Source organism: Bacillus rossius (assembly GCF_032445375.1).
Source record: "Bacillus rossius redtenbacheri isolate Brsri chromosome 4 unlocalized genomic scaffold, Brsri_v3 Brsri_v3_scf4_2, whole genome shotgun sequence".
Lineage (NCBI taxonomy): Eukaryota > Metazoa > Arthropoda > Insecta > Phasmatodea > Bacillidae > Bacillus > Bacillus rossius.
In genome coordinates this window covers 21844410-21871486 of record NW_026962011.1, presented here as the reverse complement: position 1 = coordinate 21871486, position 27077 = coordinate 21844410, and the positions used below count along the sequence as shown (strand labels likewise).

Here is a 27077-nt window from a genome sequence, read left to right as displayed (position 1 = left end):
AAAAATCTGGAGGCTCCCGCCTAAATCGGGAGAGGTGGATGGTCTGTAATATGTACATATTTTTATATAACTATAAATTATATAATTTAAAGTAGTCCTATGCACTTAAATGGAACACACTTCTAAGGCAAACGGAAATTTTAGATTCACAGTTGTGCAATTTTGGTTTGTTTTAAAGTGATAAAATAAAATTCCAGTTTAAATGAAGCATTAACAATTTCTATGTAGAAACTGTCTGAAGTTGTGCGAATGTGTGAAATTTGTAGATGCAGCACCCAGCACACAACTACAGTGAAATTCCGTTACAACGTACTTCAGAATAACGTATCTTTCAGTTCAACATATGATTTTAAATTCCCGCTCAAAACACCAATGTAAAAATATTTCACTTTAACGTTAAAAACGTATCCTACCCTTCAATTCATTATTTTCCAGTTATCAGGAAAATTTTACATGATAGTTACTGATTTTGCACAGGGGTTCTTTAATATAAATGTACATTAAGATTAATTTTTATCACTTTCAAGAATCGTTAACCAGTATAAAACGTAAACAAACATTATATCAACAATTCATAGCATCATAGTACAGGATAACGCGCCATTCGTCCTCCATGGATCATACTGAGTGCATGAGATGATCTAAACAATCGATTGCTGTCTCGCCCCTCTTCAAGACAATTGTTTTTAGCTGCGCCACCTTTTGGTTATTTATAGAGCACGTTTCAAAAGTTTCAATTACCGCAGATACAAATGTTACATAAAAATTATATTTTAAATTATTTACAAAATAGAAAATCCAATAATGTTAATTTATGCAGGTTAATTTTTGAACTGTTTGGTGTCACAACATGGCCGACACGCTTTGTTTTGCCACGAAGGTCGGATTGTTTCCTGGCACAGCCATGCTCTCGACGCACGCTACTAGTGCGGAGCTATGGTTATCTATAGATGAGAAGTTTGTTTACGTTTGACGTGGCACGAGGAAAACAAAATTGTTGATTGAATATTTTAATCAGGATGGATGGCCAAAAAGATAAAAAGAAACGCAAGCAGTTTACTTAGAAGGAAACTGTGGAAATTTTAAAAGAAGTTGACAAAGGCAGGAAAAATGCAGGTGTGGCACGGTCGTTTGGTTTGGTTCCCACTACACTGTCAACAATAATAAAAGATCGTGAAAAAATTATTAAACTGTATGAACAGTCATCTTTATCTGCTGGTTGCAAGAGACTTCGCCTAGGAGATGACGAGGGAATTCTATCCCAATAAATGTACATATCTGCAAAAAGGTTTAACCCATTTGTCATTTTGTATATGTAGGCCGAGAATTTAGGCTACTGTATTAAGTTCAGTAATTTTTTTAAAATTCTTGTTGTTTTACAAATATTTGCTTCCAAGCTAATGTAACATTTTATCCCCTACTACTTTATTTTTAAAAATTCAGAAATACTACATTGTAAAGGTAACTTTCAGAATAAAGTACTTTCATTACTAAGTATAAAAGTTGAGGCTTTATTGATGTACTTTATAACAATATTCTACTGTATACATGACAATATCAATTTTGTGATGAGCAGGATCCAACTAGATGTCGTAGCAGCCCCACTTTACTCGACAGATTTAGGGCAGCCATGTTCTTAACCGTAAAACTTCTTCTCAGAGAGCAGACTTACTAACGTATGTACAGTTTGTCCTGCCCAGTAATGACATTACTTTGTGTTTTCCGCTTACCAACAACCCAGAATGCCGTCATCTAGGAAACAGCGTGGTGAAGGGGTTCACAGCGCAGGTCCAGCACCAGGTGGTCCACATGCGGGGCGTAGGACTTCACGTGGTGCAGGCCATCCACAACCACCCTCCAGCAGGGAGCTTCCTCCCGGGGCAGCATCTCGCACACGCTGTGGGCTGCGTGCAGCGCCCAGCGGCGCCATCCCGCCCACCTCCATGCCACAGTCCTCCCCACCACGCCACAGGGCAGCCGGTCACCGCTCGACACCAGGAACGAACAGTCCTGGAGCCTGTTGCACGAGAAGAACTGCCTGGTCAGCAAGGCGCCGCGCTCGGGGAGGCCGGCGATGATGGTGGCACACTCTGAGCAGGTCTCGCCGTGCTCTGGGACGCACTCGTGTATGTGCAGCACACCCCCGCTGTTCTTGAGTGCACCACAAGCAACCGGCCAGCTGATGCGGCTCGAGGGTAGCAGTCCCAGGTTAACCCTGTCTGCCACTCTTGACGGACACACCTGCCGGCCAAACATTTAAAAATTACATTTAATGATGGGCACTGTGGAGCCAGCTAGTGTCTATAATGAAATTATCTAATTTATTTAATAATTTCCTCAATTCTAGCCGAACTCTCCCAGTATTAAGAATTGTGTTACGATACTCAAGTGTAAAAGTCAAGGTAAGGTGTTTCAAAGGTACGTTAAATAATACAGTAATCTTAGACCTTGGAATAAAGTGCAATCAAAATCCAAATGTACTGTTTATATTCATGTGTAGTGCATGTTATGATGGTGACAATTCACTTTGACATACCGTGTTTTATCGCTTAATGGTCGCACGCGCGTAATCGGCGCAACCATATTTTAGGCTGTCAAAATTGAGATAAGAAAAACTTCTCACGTAAACATCGCATGATGTTTTTGGTCCCGCTAGTAGATGCCGAGCGCTTTGTGCAAGTATCTTTTCCGCATAAAACGATGTATTTTAAAGTAGAAATCTAATATTTATTCGGTCATTACCACTTACTTAATAAATTAACAGAAAAATACGAAGTTGTTTGACGTGTAAATTTTCTTATAAAGACGTTTTTAAACGTTATTTCTTTTATCTGATCGTCTGCGTCACCGCGTGTAGGTATAATCTAACATTTGTTCCATCATTACCACTTATTTATTTAATTAACGGAAATACAAAGTTGTCTGACGTGTAAATTTTCTTATAAAGTCGTTTTTAAACTGTATTTCCTTTATCTGATTGTCTGCGTTACCACGGCGTACCGCTTACAAAAATGTAGCCAGCACATCATTCATGTTTGGTTATGTTGCATCCCGTATAGAGCGCGCGCACGTAGTCGAATATCGATATCTCGCCGATTGGATGCAACGTGCGCTATCTGTCAGGCGCCGAGTTAACTATATTTGATAGCCCGCATTCTTTCGTGGCAAGTGTGTACTACGACACGTTAGTTCACGTCAGATTCAAGTGGCTTGCGTTCGCGTTAGAGTTTTGGTTTTTCTTTTTAAAGTTGAAGAAAGGTTTTTGTTTAAGGAATTATTAATATAGATTGTTTGGCGTGCTCTTGTATACTCCACCTTTTTTTAAATAAATGTACTTTCCATGAACGGGTTTTGTTTTCATGAATAACTTTACCTAACAAAAAATATTTTTTCCGCATAATGGTCGCACCCCTACTTTTCAAACTTGATTTTAGAATAAAATGTAAGACGATTATACGAGAAAACATGGTATATAAAACAACACGTAACATGAAGATTACCTTAAACTACCTTATTTTAAGCTACAGATGGAATTTGATATGACTATCTACTTCAAGCATCCAACAATTCTATTAACACTTGAGTGAGTTCTTTTCACTATCAAATGTTAATTATTTAAGTGTAATTTTAAGTATTTCGTACAATTAAAGTCACACATTAAAATGAAAGGTAAAATTAGTAAGTTATCAATTCTTAACTGAAATCAGTCCTGTAGCGCGTGGACCACTGGGTACGTGTCGGCAAAAGATAATATCATATTATTATACTACCAAATTTCAACTTACTGAGTCATACTATCATGATCGGGATCGCGATACCGGAATTTGATTCTAAATCTAAAGATGAACAAGTTAAGAATGTTTTCTTTACAGAGGATATCCATTATAATACTAAAGAGTCTAGATCGGTCAAAACAATGTTCGTTGCGCATAAACTGAAATTAGTTCAGGGACTTCTATACGGCGAGTCTTCGGTTGATGGGGTAAGGGACCAAACCTTGATGTAGGATAACCACGAGACGTGTAGGCTCTCGGAGACTCCTTGGTTCAACATGTCAAGGACTGCGGTAGTTGTGCAGCTCCTCCGTCTAGCGTGCGGCAGGAATACGCGCCGTAACAACTCCGTCCTTCCGGATATGGGCTGCGACAGGACTGGACTGCACGACATTCATCCTTCCTAGGCTCGAACTGTGACTTCTCATTTTGACAGGTTTCTTTTTTCTTCGTATTATAAACGGTATTCAATCTTCGTAGTAGTCATAGAATATCTCTTGAATACGGATTTCCTACGATTTCTCTTCTTAGAAATAATTATTTAAAATCTTGGTATTTGAGTATAATCTTCTGTAGATTAAATATCGATATTCTCTTACAAACTCAACTACTATTTGTAGTAGCGGTTTTTTCCAATCTTCGAATAAAAATATTAAATTAAAAATTATATATTAAATTAAAAATTATATATCAATTTAAAAATTTGTTGCGTTTTAGCTGCTCTCTCGATCAAGTCTCCATTCGTTCTAAAATAATATTTTTTCCTCACTAGTAAACAATTTTCTTTCATTTGTTTTAAAACAAAAGATTATAAAATTACTGACCATTTCTGACGTGTTCATCTTTAAATTAATCGTTAATTCAAAATACTACTGCTATACTAACTTTGACAATATTTAAAAATAAAATAAACAAGTAATACATAAACAAACAATAACGAAAGAAATTTACAGTCTGGGTTGATCACAAGAGTCCAAATAAACATAAGAAATGAAATATAAGGAAACTAAATAAATATTACATGAAATTAAATATTTACTTTCTATAAAGCTTAAATATTGCCTTTATAGAACGAACATACAAAAGACACAAGAGATGCAGGCGCTTACACGTGGCCAAGCACCGTAAGTACCCTCTTTTATCGCATAATCGTCGCACCTACATTTTAGGGCATAAAATTTGGATTAAAAAAACCTCTGGCATAAACATAGCATGATGTGTTTGGTCCCACTATTAGATTCAGAGCACTTTGTGTAGGTATTTTTTGCCACATAAAACGATGTATTTTAAAGTAGAAATCTAATATTTATTTGAACATTACCACTAATATAATTAACAGAAATATAAAGTTTTCTGATATGTAAATTTTCTTTTGAAGACTTTTTAAATGTTATAACCTTTATCTGTTCGTTTGCGTCACCACGATGTACCACTTACAAAAATGTAGCCAGCGCTAGCACAGAGTATATAAGTGAACCAGAGACGAAATAGAGGCGCGGTCTCTTTGATCTTGGAAAAACTCGACAGCAGACTGTCGAAAAGTAGGCCGCCATGTTTGTGGCGTGTGCGCTGCTCATAAACACATGTTGAATGCTACGTTTTCCTTAAGTATGGATAATTATTCCATAAAATTTCTACTCGACACATAATTATATTCAATTTGCCATTAAGGTTTAATGCGTGGACCATACGTAACGAATGCATTCAGTTACGATTCATGCGTAGATTGGCTAGTGGTGAAGTATTATGAGACGGTGATTTTTTGTTGTGTTAGAGCATGTTTAATTAAGTGACGAGCCTATTTGTCTGTGTGTGACGGCGTGTTTGCATAGGCAACTTACGAAATATTTTATTTGCGTGAAATCAGAGGTTATACAGCACACAATCCATGACCATTTCTGCATACAAGAAAAAATAGTGGGAAGACCTATATCAAATTTGTTGCATTTGATCCTCCAGAAATATTTTAAAAAAAAATACACAAATGACGTGCACACTAATCATTCCTTTCTTTTGGTACGTACCTTAGTGAGTAAAGCATGGAAAGTATTAGGCCTAGTTCTAGGACAGTAGGTAGTCAACCTGTTGCAATAAATTCAAATTATATAGTAAATATCAGGAATAGCTTCTCGTGCAAAAGTCTTGAAAAAATCCCTGTTTTTACTAAAGAACTAACTTAATCTCATTTGGGTGAAAGTTCCGTTTTGCGTATCCAAGTTAACCATGTGGTCCTGATGGTACGATTCTGATGGCACGGTCTTGTACAACTGACCCTGTGGTACATGATGCTTATTTTTTTTTTAGCAGTGGGAGATACACGTAGCGCTGAGGCGTAGCGCGAAACCTGATGTAATTTATCTTACAAATAATTTATTTTTTATATCAGCTTTCACGCTGTAAAATGCGTCGGCGCTACGCTCATCCCCACTGCTAAAAAAAAAGCATCATGTACCACAGGTTCAGTTGTACAGGATCATGCCATCAGGATCATGCCATCAGGATCAAAGGTATATCTGGATACACCTGGATACGCAATACGGAACATTTACCCTCATTTGTTCAGTATGATAAGGTTAGATTACATTGGGATAAGGTTTATTAGGTTACAATTATGTTTGGTTAGGTTTACCTTAGGTTAGGTAACAACTGATTATGTTTCAATGTTATGAAATCATTACTCAACACTATATGTACCCACATGAAAAAAGTACATATAAATGAAAATTTTAGCCCATCACTTATGTTTTAAAGCACTCTGATGGTTTTACTCGAACACTTATAGGTCTACAAGCAGCTATTTTATTTTAACCCGCTAGGCCAATTTTAATCGCGATAATTCCTATATTCGTTTACTGCATTACACTCTAACATATTACTGATAATTAAGATAACAAATAGAAGAAGGAAAGTAACAGCCACATTTTGCAAGTTGTGAAATCAACATTGCAGAACTTATAGGTACTAGGTTGACGCGTTATTTTTACTTACAGTATTTCATCTATAGGAAATCTGAAGAAGCTTCTTTTTTCAGGTTGACCACTGTTGTTTGATCAGTTTGGTGCCGAGCACCAAGTGGCTCCAAAACGTTTACGAAACTCATTCATTTTCATAAAACTGATCTCTGCAGCATCCCAAAGTTTAAAACGCTATACCAACGCCAGAATTATACTTGCCACAAAAATGGCAGCTAGCCTACGATGTGTCAACACGGCGAGTTCGGGTGTGCACAGCTGATTTCGCCTCTGGTTCTTATCTCCTCTGTGGCGCTAGTTGGCATCATTCATGTTTGGTTATGATGCTTCTCATTAGAGCGCGCACATATAGTCGAATATCGATATCTCACCAAGTGCATGCAATGCGCGCTCTCTGTCAAAGTACTGCAAAGTGCCGAGTTAACTACATCTGATAGCCCGCACTCTTTCGTGGTGTGTATACGGCGATAGTTACGCGTTCGTTCGGCTTGCATTTGGATCACAGATTTTGTTTTTCTATTTGCAGTTGAAGAAAGGTTTTTGTTGAATGACTTATTTATTAATTTAAATTGTTTGGAGTGCTCTTTTATACTTCACTTTTTAAATAAACGTACTTTCCATGAATGGGTTTCATTTTTATGAATAACTTTGTCTAACAATTTTTTTTTCCACCTGCATAAACGTAGCACCCGTACTTTTCAAACTTGATTTTAGTATAAAATGTGCGATGATTATGCAATTAAATACGGTAAGTCAGCACTACAAAGGAAAACAAACCATAAAAATAGGCATTACCCACAAGTAGTTGCAACAAACAAGCATGGACCACATGACAACACAAAATAGAGTAACAAATACATAAACGTCTCAACATATGTAACAAAAAAAAACAGCCAGCAGTTACACTTAGTTGACATTGGTTTATCTTAATGGCAATACACACACCCCCTTGAAGTAATGCTGTTCAATTTGCACCATTTTGGAGTGATGATGCCAAAAAATTATGGCATGATTTGCATTAGCTCAGTCATAGAATCGAAGTACCATGTTTTATCGCATAATCGTTGCATATTTTAAACTAAAATGAAGTTTGAAAAATAGGGGTACAAATTATATGTGGAAATATATATAAAATTGCAAGAATCCAGAATGCATTGCATGTAAGCCAGCAAATATTTTAATTTCGTTATTTAGTTTTAACTCCAACGATTAGCCTCTGCCATATTGATAGTGGTACCAACAACTTAACTTCTGTTCACAATTCCACCATCGTAATGTATTCATAAAACGTATTTTCAAACCTTTAAAATGAAGTTGGAATTATAAATTATAATTCCCAACTGACCCAGAATTAAGTTTCTAGCACGCAAAATATATAGCTATATAAAGAAAATCATTAAATCGTTTGGAACTTTTGTTATCTCAAAACAGTGGAAAAACAATTCATTTGTGGAGAATAAACACTTGAGTTTACTTTTCAGAGCGGTGTAAATTATTACCCGAAATTATATATTTTTCTGTGGCACCATTTCAAAGCTAATCATTTCAGACCTGTCCACTTCATAGCCGAAAATCAAATGTAAGCCCCTTTCTTTGGAGCAGAAATTTTACATCATTTACAAAATCAAAAGTACACGCACACAAATTGCAGCTCAGTTTTGTGTTACAGTTTCAACTCTTAATCACAATTTTTTTTTTTACAGTAAAACCAACATTCTTCAGCATTGTGTCACTGAGCAGGTAGGCAGGAATAAAATATGAAAAAGTTGAGTGTGTGCTAATGGAATGGTTTCGACAAAAACATGTCCTTAACATTCCTGTAGATGGCCCAAGTTTAAGAAAGAAGGCAGAAGAAATTGCACTGAATTCACTCCTTCCAATGACTGGCTAGACAGGTTCAAGAAACACTGTGGGCTTGTCTGCAAAAAAGTAAAAGGAGAGTCCAAGAGTGTCAACATGGAGGTTACTAATCAGTCACAATCACTTGAAATGGTATTACATTTTAAACTCACTCACCAATTGGCAATTACTAATCACAAATTTTCATGGCGATCGGTTGAACTAAATATAAATTCAAGTGCTGCAGCACCATCTAGTGGCTAGTTATAGCAAAATCTATATCCAAAAATATTCTCGGTGTTCAAACATACATGAATACCAATTTTACGGCGATCAGTTGAACAGTGTAGAAGTTAATGCGCAACAGCGCCAACTAGTGCAGGGTGGCCAGCCAACCGGGAAATCGGGAAATACGGGAAATAGCCAGGATTTCTTAAAAAAAACCAGGAATACCTGGAATCAACCAGGAATTTTTATTAGAACCGGGAATTTTTTTTATGAAGTAACGATCACAATAACATACGGCTGTTAAATGAGCACGTTCACCACCCGTCGAAGCACGACAGTGTGCTCATGTGCTATATTTTGTGAAAGTTAATTTGTTCATATTGCATTTAAAACTTTTGTAGTACGTAAGAAACCGTTAACAATTCAGACTTCCATACTTATTATGTTTCTGTATTCAAAAGCAACAGCATTTTGGCTGCAAATGTTGTTGTAGGGTGGTAGTAATTTCTCGCACGGCATGTTGGTAGCACTAGTTTTGTATGTATATTCGTTTCTACTTTGCGCTCATGTTGTTGCGTCACGGTATCACGGATACTTTTCTCGAGTTTTTTTAAAAGTTTAATTGTGCGGGACGTTGTTTTGAATTTTTTAATCTAACATGTAATTGGCGCAGACTATCAAAATGTCAACAAGTTCGGTCACCACGTACAATGACAAATATACGGAAGAGTTTGAATGGGTGGAGAAAGATCCAAAGTGCAGGACACGCGCTATTTGCAATTTGTGTAATGTTAAAATCAATATCGGTAGCATGGATGGGAAGAACAGCATTAGCCAGCCACGCAAGAGAGGCAAAACACGTGCGTTTGGTGTCAAGTAATTTTTGTGGCGTGAGATTATAAATTTTTTGTTGGTGGTAGGTTTTGTTTTAAGCAAGTTCATTGATTTAATTTTTAAGCCTATAGTTAAGTTGTCTATTGTTTAACGCCAATAAAACTTCATATTGTGTGTGCTTTGTGTAACAAAAATGCAAATTGTATGCAAATATTGATAAAAACCACCCTTGAAAAAACCTGGAAAAAACCAGGAATTTTATTATCCCAGAAGAGTGGCCACCCTGTAGTGGTGAGTTATAGCAATATGAATAGCATAGAATCCTTTTCCATGAAAAAACACTCAGGGAGCCAACTCTCATGGTGATAGGTCAAACGGTGTCTTGAGTTTATCGTCATATGTACCATTTTGATTTCTTGTCTACTGATTGAGATACTAATATTTCTAAAATTTAATTTTTGAAGTTATACTTCTTTAGGCATGTTATGAAAAAATGATGAGTGAAATTTTAAGATGCGCGCGCACCATGTAACGAAATTTTCACAGGAAGATGGCAGACCCACGTGTATGAACATAAACCGGCATTAGGGCACACCAAACGTATTGATGTGCCAAATGAAACTTTATGACAGTAATATTTATCTACATGTTTCTAGTTTCTACCTTCACAACACGTGTTTTAGTTTCATACAAGTGCAAATTATATATGTGTTAATAAATTATATTCAGTAGTGATTTAAATTGAATATTTTGATTGATATTATTTAAATTTTGCTTATATACTTTTTCATGTGCTCCAATATAATTGAAGTTAACTATCCGCATGTATTATTTATTGATATAAATTAAAATATTTAATATAATTAATACTAAATATTCCAGTCTTTACTGTACCTCCGCACCTCCTACTCATTACAGGATATAATGTGTTCATTCTACCCTGTGCTTGGCCTCGCTTGGCATCAATATGGTGACGCCAGAGTATAAATTATTAATGTTAAATATTTATTATTGGTTATTTAATATTTACAAAATAAAAAAAATTAATTTAATAAAACATTTAATAAAATATTTGTGATAAAAATTTAAATCGAACATCAAATTAAAATATTAATTTTTAATATTTATTATTAAATTGAATAAATAATAAATATTTATAAAAATAAATGAAAAAATTGAATGAAAACTTTTTGATAAAAATGAAAAGTGAATATGAAATTAAGAAAATAATAAATATTTAAAAAAATGAGTAAACTTAAATTAAATTTTAGAATTTATTATTAAATTTATTTATTTTCTTTAATGTATTAAATAATTAATAAATATTTAAAATTAAGAATCTTATAATATTTAGTACAAAATAAGTAATATATTTATTATTCTCTAAATTTTATTTATTTAATTTTTCAAATTTAAACTGAACTTTATTGACTGTGTTGACTATCTTTTTCCAGCCCTTTTATTATTTGATTGTAATTTAAAATATACATATGTCCTGTTCTTAAGTCCTCATAGTGCAACCTATGCTGTCTTAAAAAAGGAAAGTTTTCACAGATGCACTATTAAAGCTGTGTTAATGGACTAAATTAATGATTAAATAATATAAACTTTTCTATCCAAATATAAATACTAAATTATTTCAAAACTAAATATTAAGGCAGTTTTGTTTTACAAACAAACATAAATTTTTCCTAATCCTTCAAATGTTACATTATTAATGATAATTATGTGACTCTCAACTCACCTTATTGCAGTCACCGGGGTGGACCACACACTTGTGAGTTACTTTGTTCCGCTCCAGGTTGTATCTGTGCCAAACAAATTAAGATGTCAAGGTAAGAAATAAATATACTAATAGGCTTACTTACTGGTGCAAGCTAGTAGGCAGTGAACAGAGAAAATCACATTGAATTATAAAGTTTTGACTGCTACCTTTCTTCAGCCAATCAACTGCAATCTTGGATATTGTTAAAAATTAAAGTACCTACCCATTAGACACAGACAAAAACCATCTTGGAGCAACTGAAACTGTCTTTGTTGCACCATGCCATTAAACTGCAATAGGTTCATTCTAACCAGAAAGTTACTCATCTTGGCAAGAAGGAATCAAAAAGCATATGATATAAGGATTTAAGGGTGTGGCTTTACGTAAACAAAAAACAGCATCCACGAGCGAAAAGTTTGAAATGTGAATCATTGCAATGAAAAAAATTACAGCATATGCGAACACATTGTATTCACAGCGAAATATTGCTCATCAAATGCAGAGGACGGACTGGCTTGGTGTTTATAAAACCATGGAAAACTGACAGGAAGGCTGGACTAAGATTCAAACCCAGGTCCACTGGAAAACATTAATGTCATACCAGTTAATCATTTCCAGTGATGGCATGAGATTAATTACAAGTAATCTGTTCAAGGAAACATTACTTTAATAAAAATTGTTACTTAATATTTCTTACATTTAAAAAAATTATATCTTGTAATCTACATACAAGCAGAGAATGAGAAATAATAATTATATCCTCCTAATTGTTACTTTATTTCCATACATGCATTTTCTTCTTGATAAAATTCTTTAGCACTATTCTTAATTTTTTCTAACAAAAAACAGTAAAAATATGTATTAAGTATAATGCATGTAGGTATTAGCTTACTTTGTATAAGCACTATAATGCTTCATTATCCTAAGTTTTGAATGCAGCAAACAATGAAACTAATTTCCTGTAGACTGCAACTGCATGACAGTCACACCATTGTCATTTATTTAGAATGGGCCATAGTAATACCTACATATATTATTGTATTACTCTCAACAAAGTGATAATAACCGTAAATTTTTTTTATTGTTTTACACTGGAGATACCCTATTAATCAGGCGATAGATACCGCACTAATCAAGTTGTTTCCAACTTACCAGGCTAGTTTTAATAATCAGGATTTTACATTTATGCTTTTTTTTATTCATCTGTGTTTTCACAGATTGTTGGGGTATTGAGCCAATTTACCACACATCTCATTTGGTTTAAAAAGAGTTTTGTTCAGTTAACAGGGTAACACTGATTTTTTTCATAATTACAGCCAAATTTTTAGCAAGAAGTATTATTAAATAATTATTTTATGACATATAACCAAACATTTCCATAATTCTGTTTGTGTTTTAACAAGTATGTACCAGATTTTTAATTAAATGTTGAAATACAATTTTCTCACAGTATAAAAATATAAAAAAATTATGAACAATAAATATCACCATTTTTAATTACATTGTTGAATAAAAAAAATGGTTTTAGTATCTGAGTACAGTAGAAAATTGTTATAAAGTACATCAATAAAGCCTCAACTTTTATACTTAGTGATGAAAGTACTTTATTCTGAAAGATACCTTTAAAACATAGTATTTTTGAATTTTTAAAAATAAAGTAATAGGGTATCAAATGTTACATTAGCTTGGAAGCAAATATTTGTAAAACAACAAGAATTAAAAAAAAAATACTGAACTTAATACAGTAGCCTAAATTCTAGTCCTCCATATACAAAATTTATATCTGTCGAACACAAAATGACAAATGGGTTAAACTATTTTATAGATATGTACATTTATTTGGATAGAATTCCCTCATAATCTCCTAGGCGAAGTGTCTTGCGACCAGCAGATAAAGATGACTGTTCATACAGTTTAATAATTTTTTCGCGATCTTTTATTATTGTTGACAGTGCAGTAGGCACCAAACCAAATGACCGTGCCACATCTGCATTTTTCCTGCCTTTGTCAACTTCTTTTAAAATTTCCACCTTTTCATTTCAAAGTAATATGCTTGCATTTATTTTTATCTTTTTGGCCATCCATCCTGATTAAAATATTCAATCAACAATATTGTTTGCCTCGCGCCACGTCAAACGTAAACAAACCTCGCATCCATAGATAACGATAGCACCACACTAATAGCGCGCGTCGCGAGCATGGCTGTGCCAGGAAACATTCCGACCTTCGTGGCAAAACAAAGCGTGTCCGCCATGTTGTAACACCAAACAGTTCAAAACTTAACCTGCATAAATTAACATTGGATATAAGTTAAAATATAATTTTTATTTAACGTTTGTATCTGCGTTAATAAAAACTTTTAGAACGTGCTCTACAAATAACCAAAAGCTGCACAGCTAAAAACAATTGTCTTTTAGAGGGACGAGACCGCAATAGATTGTTTAGATCGTCTCGTGCACTAAAGGAGGATGTAGAATGGCGCGTTATACTGTTCTATGATTCTATGAATCCTTGAGACTTTGTTTGTTTACGTTTTATACTTGTTAACGATTCTTGAAAGCGATAAAAATTAATCATAATGTACATTTATATTAAAGAACCCCGCCGCAAACACAGTAACAATTATGTAAAATTTTCCTGATAAGTGGAAAAGAATGGTCGTTGTAATGAAAGGTAGGATATGTTTTTAATGTTAAAGTGAAATATTTTTACATTGTTTACATTGGTGTTTTGAGCGGGAATTTAAAATCATACGTTATTCTGAAGTACGTTGTAACGGAATTTCACTGTATAAAAATCAATAATTTTTTGACAAGCAACAACACATTGTTGTAAAGAGCATAGAGTATGATGGAATCTGAAACTAAATCCAAGAATTGAATCCCAAATATGAGAATAGAAACTGAAGTCTGAATTGACAAATGTTTAAATTGACCCTACGCTTAAAAAACTAAAATAAAGGCCAAGAAAGATGACTATTCAGGAAATGGTTAAAAGCTGATAAAGGACAAGTGGAAACCCGGAAATTTCTGGGATTTGTTAGGCATCATGTTATCAATGCTTTAACAATATTTAATTTACAATTTGCAGATTATTTGTTGCATAACCTATCCTTTATTTGATTGAGTCGAGACATGATTCGTTCACTCAAGTGCCACTGGCTCACAGTGGAAGAGGCGAGTGATGAGCGAATTAACGACCATTACCAAAGAAGTGCAAATGTACAGCTGTGTACCTAGCTATCTTTTCTGTAAAAATTCCAGGTCTCTTAAGTATGAGACTGGGGATAAAGGAAATAGAGACTCTACCAACTGTAAGGACAACCTGAGGGCATGCAGTGCATGGGGGCTCCACTCGCAGGCGTGTACGCAGCGTGCCTTGGCGTGCACCAAGAAGGGCAGGGTGAAGTAGCCGATGCCTGCAAACATGTCGACCACTGTCTGCCCGCTGCAGTCCAGCTGTGCTACGCGCTGCTTCTCTGGAGCATTGCCCGCACAGAACATGCTCTTGGTGACGTCCCAGCCATACCTGAGCACACAAGACCCACGCCCCTGTAGCCTGTAGCGCCTTCAGCAGTCACTGCATCATCAATACTACAATACTTATTGTAAATTTGTCAATACGTGATTTACAAAATTACTGTGGTGAAGGAAATTCGTCATTTGCAAATATATCCATAAGGTTGATAGCAAATTATTCAAATTTCATGAAATGTTCTTATGTTGACCTACCAATAAACACACAAGTGTCACCTAGAAAGAAGCAGAAAATGTAGCAATGAGAAACTTTGTAACAAATCAGATTGGTCCAGCTAAAAGATGCCTGACTTAAACATTCAACTTCAAAAAAATTAATTTTCAAAAATGTTTGTAGATGTTTACAATTTAGGTAAACTGTCTTTATTGTAGAAAAGATTAGTAAAACATTCATGTAGATTTATTTTTAGTTCTTCCAGGAAAACAAAATACTGTCTGCCATTGCATGATGCTTACACAGTTCCACACAGTTTCCATTGCAACAACACAATCAAATTTTCCCTGCTGGAATAATTTTCAATTATTGTTATTAATTTTGACGATCCCAAAAATGTTCTGAATACTCACATACTAATCACATATCATTAGCGCTTAGCGTCAACAGCTCAGCCAAGGAAAATTGTCCTTGGGATGGTGGTTAAAAAGGCTAAAGCCCACTAAAGCCCCATCATGGGCTGATCGCTGATGACTGAGGTTGCTGATTTCCAGATAAATGTCTCCAAAATAAAAGGTCAGGAAACAGCGTATCCCATACTACAGTCACTAAATTCGTCACTTAATACACAATTATTTGTTGTGACCCACTACCTGATGTGACCTACTTAGGCCACATCAAGCAGAGAATTTGAGAAGCTACGCAAATATGTCCAAGCACGCAGGGGGTTGGTAGCTGCCTGGCTCCAACCAATTACAACCCAGCTTCTCCGTACAAGAACACAATATTACACAAAATTACATTATACATACACCTAGGCATTTCTGTAAAGAATACACACACAATTACAAAGTCTTTTCTGATTAGCTACGACCCTGACCTGATAAATTTACCATCTCCCATGGGAGCTAACACCTGCCGTTTTTCCCATCATAAGACATGTACACAGAAAGCACCAGAATATCTCTGTAACTGATAAAGTGTCTGTCTGCCAGAGCATTGCACATCCATCCTTACATTACCAAAACATTAACGTTCTACAAACAATGAAACCTTCTAAATTAAAACATGTAAAATATAATTATAACATTTATAGTCAATACAATAGTTGGGAGACAAATTATGCAAATAGTAAACCTAGCAAATGTGTACACCAGTAAAAAAAGTAGTTAAAAAGGCCCTTTTTTTGATAAATGACAATATATTTACTTGATTACAAGAAGATTAAGAATGATAAAATCCATAGGTAAATATGTATTGTACGGATTAGCGCCAAAAAAAATTGTACAAATATGAAATAACTTTCATTATATGCTATCTTACGTCCTCTTTTCAGAACCGCCTGCGGAGATAAAAAATTCCAATTACTTTTGGAGATATGGAATTTTTTAATATTCATTTTTTGGCGATTTAAAAAAAAAAAAAAAATAAAAATCTGAAAATACCTTTATTCTGTGCTCTTTAACTTCCTCTTTTCGGTAAACCCGGCGGAGATCAGAAATTCCAAATACTTTAGGAGATATGGAATTTTATAATTTTCATGCTGTGCACTGATGCGTCCCTCAGCGGGAAGCCTACGATTCACACGTCCTTCTGGACATACCCGAATACTCACGTTGGCAAGCCTTCTTTTCTTAAAATTAGCAAGAAGTAATTAAAAAAACTGTAAAATCATTTTATGGTTGCTTAGCCAATAACTTTTAATATGTAGCTATCCAGCGCTAGGAAACCGTTTACATGATTTCACAGTATTTTTAATGTAGCTATCCTAACCAAATCAACCATCCACAATGTTTTCAAGTATTTATAATGTAGCTAACAATACCTAATTGACCATTAGTTTTCATGAGTTGCATATTTATTTACAATAAACAAAAAAAAAAAAACAGAAGATGCATGATCGGGCGTTTGCCTCTCGTCTGCTGAAAGAAGGCTTGCCAACGTGAGTATTCGGGTATGTCCAGAAGGCTGAGTGAATCGTAGGCTTCCCGCGTTCCCATTGTTGCTTGTTTACAAGTATGATTTTTTTTTTCGCGACGTAGTTGACCGACTACATCACGTAAAAAGAAAATTACGTGAGTTCCTACTGTTCATCCTTTTTCCCGGTTTGTTAGGTCAGGTCAGCTACATTATAAATACTTTAAAACTAAACAACCATTAAAATTAATTGTTATTATTTTTAATGTCCGTTCAGTTTCAAAGTATTTATACTGTAGGTGACCTGACCTAATCTACCTTTGTCCTGTTTTGTTAGGTAAGGTCAGTTACATTATAAATACTTAAAACTATACAAGTAAAATTAATTGATATTTTTAATTTCCGTTTATTTTGAAGTATTTATCATGTAACTAACCTTACATAATGGAAAATTTCTGTTATTTATGCATTCACGCACACACGGCAAAATATAAAATGGCGTCTGTTGAATGATTACATAGGGCTTGTATTGCAAAATAAGAACGGCGATATCTCCAAAAGTAATTGGAATTTTTAATCTCCGCAGGCGGTTTTGAAAAGAGGACGTAAAAGAGCGTTTAATGAAAGTTATTTCATATTTGTACGATATTTTTTGGCGCTAATCCGTACAATACATATTTACCAATCCATATAGAAAAAACTTGTTCACCATGACCTTGAATCTATGTAATAAGTAGATCCATCTGAAAGACTAAAAAAAAATATGGTAAATATTTACAATCGCGGTAGATGCCAAAAAAAATGCTAAAAATCTGAAAATACTTTTATTCTGTGCCCTTTCACTTCCTCTTTTCAAAACAACCGGCGGAGGTAAGAAATTCCAAATACTTTAGGAGATATCGAATTTTTTAATTTCATCATATGTAGAGTCGCGGTATATGCCAAAAAAAATGCTAAACATCTGAAAATACCTTTGTTATATGCTCTTCAACTTCCTCTTTTCATTAAAAGCGGCGGAGATTAGAAATTCTAAATACTTTAGGAGATATCGAATTTTTAAATTTCAGCACAAAACCAGCGCATTCCTGTGGCGTGCGTGTACCATTGTTTCTTGTTTACGTACGAGTATCTATTTTTTTATTGGATAATAATGTCACGTGATTGTTCGTGATAGGCCAGAATTAAAATGAACTAATACGTGATTATTTAGTTCAATTATTGTTTAAAACGGTGTTTAATTACCGCCTCCAACTTACGTAAGTTTTTAACGTTTTTAATTTTAAAGTCTTATTTGTTATTTTGATATTGTTGCGCAAGTAATAAGTAACAAAAAAAATTACGTGAGTTGTTACTGTACATCCTTTGTTACGGGTTTGTTAGGTAAGGTCAGTTACATTATAAATAATTTAAAACTAAAGAATAATTAAAATTAATTCACATTATTTTTAATATCACCTTAGTTTGAAAGTATTTATAATGTAACTGATCTGACCTAATCGACCATTTTAGTTTACTGTTCACCCTCTGTCCGGGTTTGTTTGGTCAGGTCAGTTACATTATAAATATTTTAAAACTAAACAGCCATTAAAATTAATTCACAAAATAATTTTTAATGTCGGCTTAGTTTGAAAGTATTAATAATGTAACTGACCTGACCTAATCAACCATTTTATTAATTACGCATTCACGATTCACGTATTCACGAACACGGCAAAATAACAAAAATGGCGCCGCTCGAATGGTTCCACAGGTCTTGTATTGCAAAATTAAAAAATTCGATATCTCCTAAAGTATTTGGAATTTCTTATCTCCGCCGCTTTTAATGAAAAGAGGAAGTTGAAGAGCATATGATAAAGGTATTTTAGGATTTTTTACATTTTTTTTGGCATCTACCGCGACTCTACATATCATGAAATTAAAAAATTTGATATCTCCTAAAGTATTTGGAATTTCTTATCTCCGCCGGTTGATTTGAAAAGAGGAAGTGAATGTGCATAGAATAAAAGTATTTTCGGATTTTTAGCATTATTTTTGGCATCTACCGCGATTGTAAATATTTACCAAAAATATTTATGCCTTTAAAAAAATAGCTCGTGTAAAGAGTACATGTGATAGAAGTGAAACTTCTTTGGCAATTCAAACCTCAACTCATAAGTATGTCGTAAGGGGTAAAACGGCAGCGAGAGAAAAAGAGAGAAAGAAGACAATTCTTCTAAATAAACATGAATTAAAATTATTACCCATTTCAAAATAACTGCTCAGGATATGAATAGTTATTGATCAATCAATAATGATTAATTAACAATAATCAGTTGTGACCTAAGATAAACATTTCAAGGCCAAAAGTGTTGCAATTGTTTTATTGTACTTTATTCTGTCCTGCTGGGCAAACATAAAACAACTCCTTTTACTATCCTAAAATTATGTTAGTTATGGACAACAAAATAAGTCTAAGGATATGTGAAAACATAGAGAAAAGTCTATTCAATTGTCAAATGAATGTACATGAACCTCAAAATCAAATTAATTCTGCAGGAAATAATGTTCAAATTACAGGCAAAGCTATTTTCTGCAGCTATAGGTATGACATTACCGTATTTACTCGCATATAGGTCGCGGCAATTTTACCAGATTTGATGGGGAAAAAATGAAGTGCGACCTATATGTGAAGAAAAATTTTTGAGGAATTTTTTTTGGAATATTTTGCTATAAATGCGAAAAAGAAGTTTATATAGGTATAGGCAAATTTATTTACAATGTACACATACAGCGAAACCCCTTATTTACGTTACCGTTATTTACGTTTTCCCGTTATTTGCACTATATTCTTCAGGTCCCGTTTAGTTCCCATTTAGTCCAAAACAATACTTTCACGCAAATTACGACTCAAAAATCGAATCCATCCCGCTATTTACGTCACGTAACAACCATAAACAACCATAAAATACCGTGGGTACTTAAGGCTAGCCTACAAATGATTTAGCACAGAAAATAGCACACGCACAGAAAATAGAAACGAAGTTTTTGAATTGCGCCACCTACACTCGAGCACAGCATACGCACGGGAAAATAGCACAGGATCGACGCACAGAAAGTTGACCAACTTTTAATATTCTCTGTGCGTGTGCGCTGTGCGCTGCTCGCTGACCAATGAAAACTCGCTTACCACTGAGGTCATGCACAATTGTAAATGTTAACTGCGTACGTAATTTGACTAGACTTGTACATTATTGTTTTGATATTATGCGCGGGAAGTTAAATAGTCTCCTTCAATTACAACATGAAAGAAGAGACTAATTTCGACATAAGTTTAGTTTGCCTGGTTGAAAGCAAACCAATTTTGGTAAATATGTAGTGTAGCGGAATTTGCAAAAAAAAAAAATGTTAAAAATCCGAAAATATTTTTATTATATGCTCTTTTACTTCCTCTTTCCATTAAACCCGGCGGAGATAAGAAATTCCAAATACTTTAGGAGATATCGCCGTTTTTATTTTGCAATACAAGACCTGTACTATCATTCAAACATCACATTTTTATTTTGCAGTGTGTTCGGAAATGCCTAATTAATTAAAATGGTCGATTAGGTCACGTCAGTTACATTATAAATACTTTCAAACTAAGCGGACATTAAAAATAATATGAATTAATTTTAATGATTGTTTATTTTTAAAGTATTTATAATGTAACTGACCTGACCTTGGTATTGGATTATTCAATAAATTACCGTCAGTTCTAAAAAATATGTACCAATATAATTTATTTAAAAAGGAATTATTTCTTTATTTAGCACATAAGGCTTTTTATAATATAAACGATTATGAACAGGAGGTAGCTTCGTAATTTTTTTATGTATGACTTTTCTTTTATAAATAATTTATTTTATATATAATATATAATAGGTTCTTATTCATGGAAGAGCAGCTGTTATATTATATTATTTTAATTTTGTAATGCTTTTAATACTGTTCTTGTACCTGTTTACGTGTTTGTATTTATGTTTATTTGTAATTTTTTTTGACATATTCTATACCATTGTATGCAAGGTGACCTTGCATTGTATGGTCTATTGAATGAAATAAAAAATCAAATCAAATCAAAACAAACCGGAACAAAGGATGAACAGTAGGAACTCACGTAATTTTTTTTAAATTTATTACTTGCGCAACAATATCCAAATAACAAATAATTTGAAACGTTAAAAACACACCTAAGTTAGAGGCGGGTAAACAATGGTGAACGCCGCAAGAAAAGAAAAAAAATTTCATACTCGTAAACAAGAAACAAATATGAATGTCGCATGAATACACAGGTATTGTGATGAAAATTAAAAAATTCGATATCTCCTAAAGTATTTGGAATTTCTTATCTCCGCCGGGTTTAATGAAAAGATGAAGTTAAAGAGCATAGAATAAAAGTATTTTCGGAATTTTTAAATTTTTTTTAACAAATATCGCCCAACTATGAAAATTAAAAAATTCGATATCTCCTAAAGTATTAGGAATTTCTTATCTCCGCCAGGTTTAATGAAAATAGGAAGTGAAAGAGCATATAATGAAAGTATTTTCTGATTTTTAACATTTTTTTTTCTCGCAAATACAGCTACTCTACATATTTACCCCAATTTTATTTGATAAAACCCTGGCAGGGTTCAAAAATGAAGAAGCCAAGAAAAATGCGTGGCAGGCGATCGTTGATGCCTTGTGCGAACAAGGAGTTCATATCAACTGTAAGTATTCTGTAAATGAATAGAATTACCTTGCAAGGCGTCATATATTTTAATTCATTGTTTCATATTATTTTTATGCCAGTTTACCTTAATGGCGCCAAAACGACATATTTTCATTTAGTGTTGTTTACATTTTTTAGTTATATAGTTACGATTTTTATAGCATTTTAGAACTACAGATAGAAAGTTTCTGTGCAGAAAAAAGTGTTAAATACGTAAACATGCCATACAATGTAAAGGTCTGTATCATCGTACCCTTTCGAAGGATACTCTGTTTAAAGTTAGAAGTGTACGATTGTTCAGAGACCTAGAGGGAAATTGTGATTTTTGCTACCTTAAACCAAATTATTTTCCTTTCCATTCATCTCACATAGCGCGCGCAACACAAATAAACAGATATATCAGCTGTTTCCCTCTGACAAGGCTACCAATTTTTCCTTCGCTGCACTTCCTTTAATTTTCGTAAATATTTTGTATAAACTTCCGATTTCTCTGTGCGTGTGTTATTTAATTGTAGGTTGAAGTTCTGTGCTGTGCGTATGCCCTGTGCGAGTGCGTGTGCTATTTTCTGTGCTAAATCATTTGTAGGCTAGCCTTTACTTTAAGAGTAAATAAGATTAGCTAGTAGGACTAAAAACATCGTGAAAAACGTAACGTTTATAGTCGGCAATGAACATTTTAAATCGCAAAATATACATATTTTATAACATGAAAAGTTGCTTTTATTTCTAAACATGTAATAATTTAAGCCTAGGCGTGTAAAAGTCCGAGTAATTATAGCAGGATACAATCTAAAATGCACGAGGGAAAAACGTAAACTCACGAATGTATGAACATAAGCAGTGTTGCCAGGTTTCCCAATGCAAAAATCCCTGCCAACTACTTAGAAAATCCCTCCAAGCCATAAAAAATCCCTACATTAAAATTGTTTTTTTTTTTGTTATAGGACAAGTAATAATAATAATTCAATATGGTATCAATAATATGTAAAAATAGTTTTTAATGAAGTAGGCTACACCTAGTCCACACACAAAATTTTCTATTCAATTCTACCTTAAATGTTTCACATTTTTTTGTCCTAAAGACTTTGACATTAGATAACAGTTTATCTTCTTCGTCTTCAGCAGCCAAGAGTCCAGCAATTTCAGATTTCTTGTGATCCTTCTTGTACATGTTTTCTTTGAACTCCAGCATTTTTTCAGTTACTGGGTATTCAAAGCATGCCTTCTTCATGTTTTCGTTTTGCATGTCTAACTTGACACGAACAAGGGATGCCACTGTGGATGCAAATAATTAATTTCTCTTTTTTGTTTTAATGTCTGAAACCATAGAGAATAAATCGAAAGACTGAATATTCTCATTAAAAGGTGTCTGCAGCGCAAACAAGAAAAAAAGACGACATTCACCTCTCCGAAAATCCCTACATTTATGACCTGGTCGGCTTAAAATCCCTCCATCCCTTTCAATGCAAAAAATCCCTACTCTGAGGGATTTATCCCTCAACCTGGCAACACTGAACATAAGTGATGGGTCGTTCGTGAACGATTCGTTCAAAAAGAACGAATCTTTGAGAGAACGAAATCTTGTGATTCGTTCGCGATGTAAAGAACAGGCTCTTTGAGATCCGGTACCTTGAAAGATTCGGAAGAACGAAAACGCGGAGAGAACGAGAGAACGATATGAGAGAACCGGCCACGCGCCCGGTCTGATTCGTTCGTGAAATGATTCATGACGTCAGGAGTCTGAAGAATTAGTAATCACAGCGTGCGCATGTTCACAAGAGCAAACGATAACTTTAAAATAAAATAGGGTAACATGAAAAGTATCTATACCTGAAAATGTCAACTGTTAAGTAGTGGTTTAAAATTGCTTTTTCACATTCATATACACAAATTTAGAAATAAAAAACTAAAAAAAAAAAACCGTATGAATTAAAAATAACAGGGAAAGTAACTACAAATGTTCACACTTACCATTTTTGGGTTAATTAATGTACTTCATTTGTTTCTCTTCATACTGAACCGCAGTAGTAGTATTAAATTTTTGTCTTTTTTTCTCTAAATGTGTTGGTCTACATGTAAACACTTTACAGTCACTAGAGTGTAAATAGCCTATATATTAATATTTGTAACTTAAAAAGTAATAAAATATCAATAATCTTGTTTCATATACGCAACTGTGATTCACTGGCTACGGAAAGCAATGTTCAAATTCAAATACAAAAACACGTACCTAATACTCTAAAGGATGAACGAGTTACGACACCTGATAAAAGAGCCAGATCCCATACACAGAAAAGAACGAATTGACCGAGATGAACGAATCGTTCTGAATGAATCATTTCACGGAACTGATCCAAAAGAACCTATTCGGTCTATAGAACCGTTCTGCCCATCAGTAATGAACATGGCTGATTGTTAATTTCTGATACTGTATTTATGATACAACTTAGCCGAAATACTGGTACGAGACAAACTTCACAAGATAAAATGAGCGAAGTCTTGGTAACTGTTTTATACGTATTTTATAATTTCGGAAAAATTGTACAGTTGACGCATATTTTTTAAACTAACAATTTATTTCTGGGGATCATAATTAATTAATTATTGGTATCTAGACATCAAGATGGACGTAAACATGAACGTGTCACGGCAGCGAGAAAACTGGTGCGTATACCAATAAACTGGACAAAACTGGTACACGGGAGGTGGAGCTTATATTTTTTTCCGCTAAGCTCGCATCTATTGGCTGGCTGCTGATGCAAGGTCACGAGTCTGGGCGGAGCGTTGAGTGAGTTATACTGCGCATGCGCAGCTCAGTGAACAAAGACAGCCAGCAGGCGCGCCGTAACAGCAGCTGATCGAGTACAATGAATGATCTTTCTCCGCGCACGGCGCGGTAATGAATTACCGGTGCGACCTATATGGGGGGAATCTTAAATACCAAATTCAAGAGCTCAAATTATGGGTGCGACCTATCTGCGATGGCGACTTATATGCGAGTAAATACGGTATTTTACTGTATGCTGCATTTTAACAACTTCTAGGGCTCAAAACCAAGCTAGTTACGTGTTTTGAAAGCAAGAAGTTGCTAACTGCAATGAAATCCAACATACATAATAAAATATCTGGAAGTGGGATTTTGCCGACATACCTGATCAACATAATTCACTCACTAATGGTATTTGATTTGAAAAATCATTCAGGACAAAAATATTTATATGATTGAAGCAGAAATTACACATACTTACTAACAAGATAAAAATAAATCAATGTAAACATTTCTGGACACAATAAGTACAAATTTTTAAATAAATGTTTTTTATTAATAGTAGGTAGGATTACATGAAAAAAAAAAAATTGGTTTTAAAGTCGGTTTACGGACGATAGTTTAAAGTGACAACATCATTAAAAAAAACATTGATGAAATGATTGATCCAGAAGAAAAGGAAATATCATATTCGGCCTGAGACTGAGCCGTAATAGATTTTTGCAACCAAATCCATTTAGGCATTAAACATATTATATTCTTTGAGGAAGAATTTTTTTTTAATTTTTCTATCTTTTGTATGATAAAATCTAACTATGCATACTTTTATGAATAAAATTGAATCAATTTTATTGAATTATCATTATTTTGTATGGATACAAAGAAGGAGTGAAATTAAATGTACAATTTAATTAATAAATTTACTTTTATTTGCATTCATTAATTCAAATATATTTATTACTTTTGAAATGTTGCGTGCGCAGTATTTATTTTTACAAGTACAAAAAAAAAATTCGCAGCTGACAAGATTCGAACTGATAACCTTTGGATTGGAAGTCGTCCATGCTAACCACCCGGCCACAGCTAAAAAATACTAATACAACACTGTTTAAATATACTGATTTACAGTAGTAATTAAAATAATACGTACTTGTAAGAACGCCATTTCCTTGCGAATATACTCCCGTGGCGCGGTGCACAACAATAACCTGGAACCAGAACGCCGCCACGTGCCGGCCGAGTTCTCTGTACCGTCCGCAACATACCAGAGAGATGCCACGCATGTAGTGGGACAATTTTGTACATGCAGCCAGCGTTCATCGATTTATTAGACGTCACGTCAAAATTTCTTTACTGCCTGATACAACCTTATTTATTTAAATCAAAAAGTCATGTATTTAATTTTCTTTCATTTGAATTATGATTTCCAGTGATTGTAACGCAAACTCACAGTATACCATTGTCCCGGTGCTCCACCCAGCCAGATTCACCTCGCACCAGCCGGAGCAACGGGCTGCGAAAATCATTGGCCTGAATGTGGTGCCTGAGCGCAACACGCTTCGCCTTGAGCGCCGCGCACACTGCGTCCCACAACACATCTCCTGCATCAAAACACAACCGTGGCATTCAGGACCGTAATTGTTCCGCACCACGTATTCAAGTCGATACCATGATCCGGATGGCTTGATCCTGTGGTACACGACGCTTGCTGTTTTAACTTAGTACGTCGAAAGATCCTGGCCAAACAAATATGTCATAATAAAAATCAATTTGACGTGCGCCTCGCCCTGCTTCAGGGCCCCTCTTCATCCCCAATCGCCCTCTAATTTAAACCTCCTAACGAGTGTGTGCGCGTGCATGCGTGTGTACCTATGTTTGTTCATCCTGCAAGATGCAAGTAGAGTTTGTGTCACGCACACCTAAAATAATACTTTCATGAAAATAGTTTGTAATTTTACTTATATTTTATCCCCAGTGTTTTACTTTCTTTCAGGTTAAGTAAGGATGGAGAAGCGCATTGCGTAAACATTACGGAATGAACCCCTAATATTCACCAATACAAGTAAATTATATTTTATGCTTAGTAATTAATTGTCATTTATTATTCAGTAATCAAGAGGTTCTGTTGTGTTATCTGTTTTGTCACGTAAATATAAACAGCCTAACGGTAAGTCAACTGCTTCCTGCCGCCGTGACACCCAGACCAAAACCCAGTCTCTCTCAACCGCTGCAACCTACACACCTCGTCGACTTCACCGTTCTATTTCAACTGATCTTTAGCATCCACCGTCATTAATATCATTTTAAACCATTTTCGTTATCATCAAGGCCTACCCTGGGTAGGAGCCTGTTTAATCAATCATTATATTTTATATTCAGAAGGGCATTTTAAATCAAACAACATGACTTAGTCTCTAGGCCAGACCACACGGTGTCCTGGTCCGCCCCTAAATCAGTTGAACTGCCGTTGATGTCTTTTTGCAGCTCATTATGTAAAACTTTACTTTCATAACTGTGCTAGCTCGTGTATGTCTCAACCAGAATAAAACCCTCCAACCAGATC

At 34.5% G+C, this 27077-nt stretch overlaps 1 protein-coding gene and 1 long non-coding RNA gene across 2 annotated transcripts in view; both read right to left on the bottom strand.

Moving 5' to 3' along the window:
• Window positions 1-1487: 1487 nt before the first annotated feature.
• Window positions 1488-27077, bottom strand: part of LOC134542353 (tRNA wybutosine-synthesizing protein 2 homolog) — a 33538-nt gene continuing 7948 nt past the window's right edge. The window contains exons 3-6 of the mRNA XM_063386522.1: window positions 25965-26115; window positions 14736-14939; window positions 11391-11454; window positions 1488-2241 (exon numbers count right to left, since the gene is read on the bottom strand). Coding sequence (XP_063242592.1) covers window positions 1753-2241; window positions 11391-11454; window positions 14736-14939; window positions 25965-26115 — 908 coding nt within the window. The 3' untranslated portion in view covers window positions 1488-1752. The remainder of the gene's footprint in view (window positions 2242-11390; window positions 11455-14735; window positions 14940-25964; window positions 26116-27077) is intronic.
• LOC134542355 (uncharacterized) lies at window positions 20963-25955 on the bottom strand. Its single transcript, XR_010076780.1, has 2 exons — window positions 25665-25955; window positions 20963-23022 (listed from the first exon to the last, which is right to left on the bottom strand). It is a non-coding gene; the product is annotated as an uncharacterized LOC134542355 (long non-coding RNA).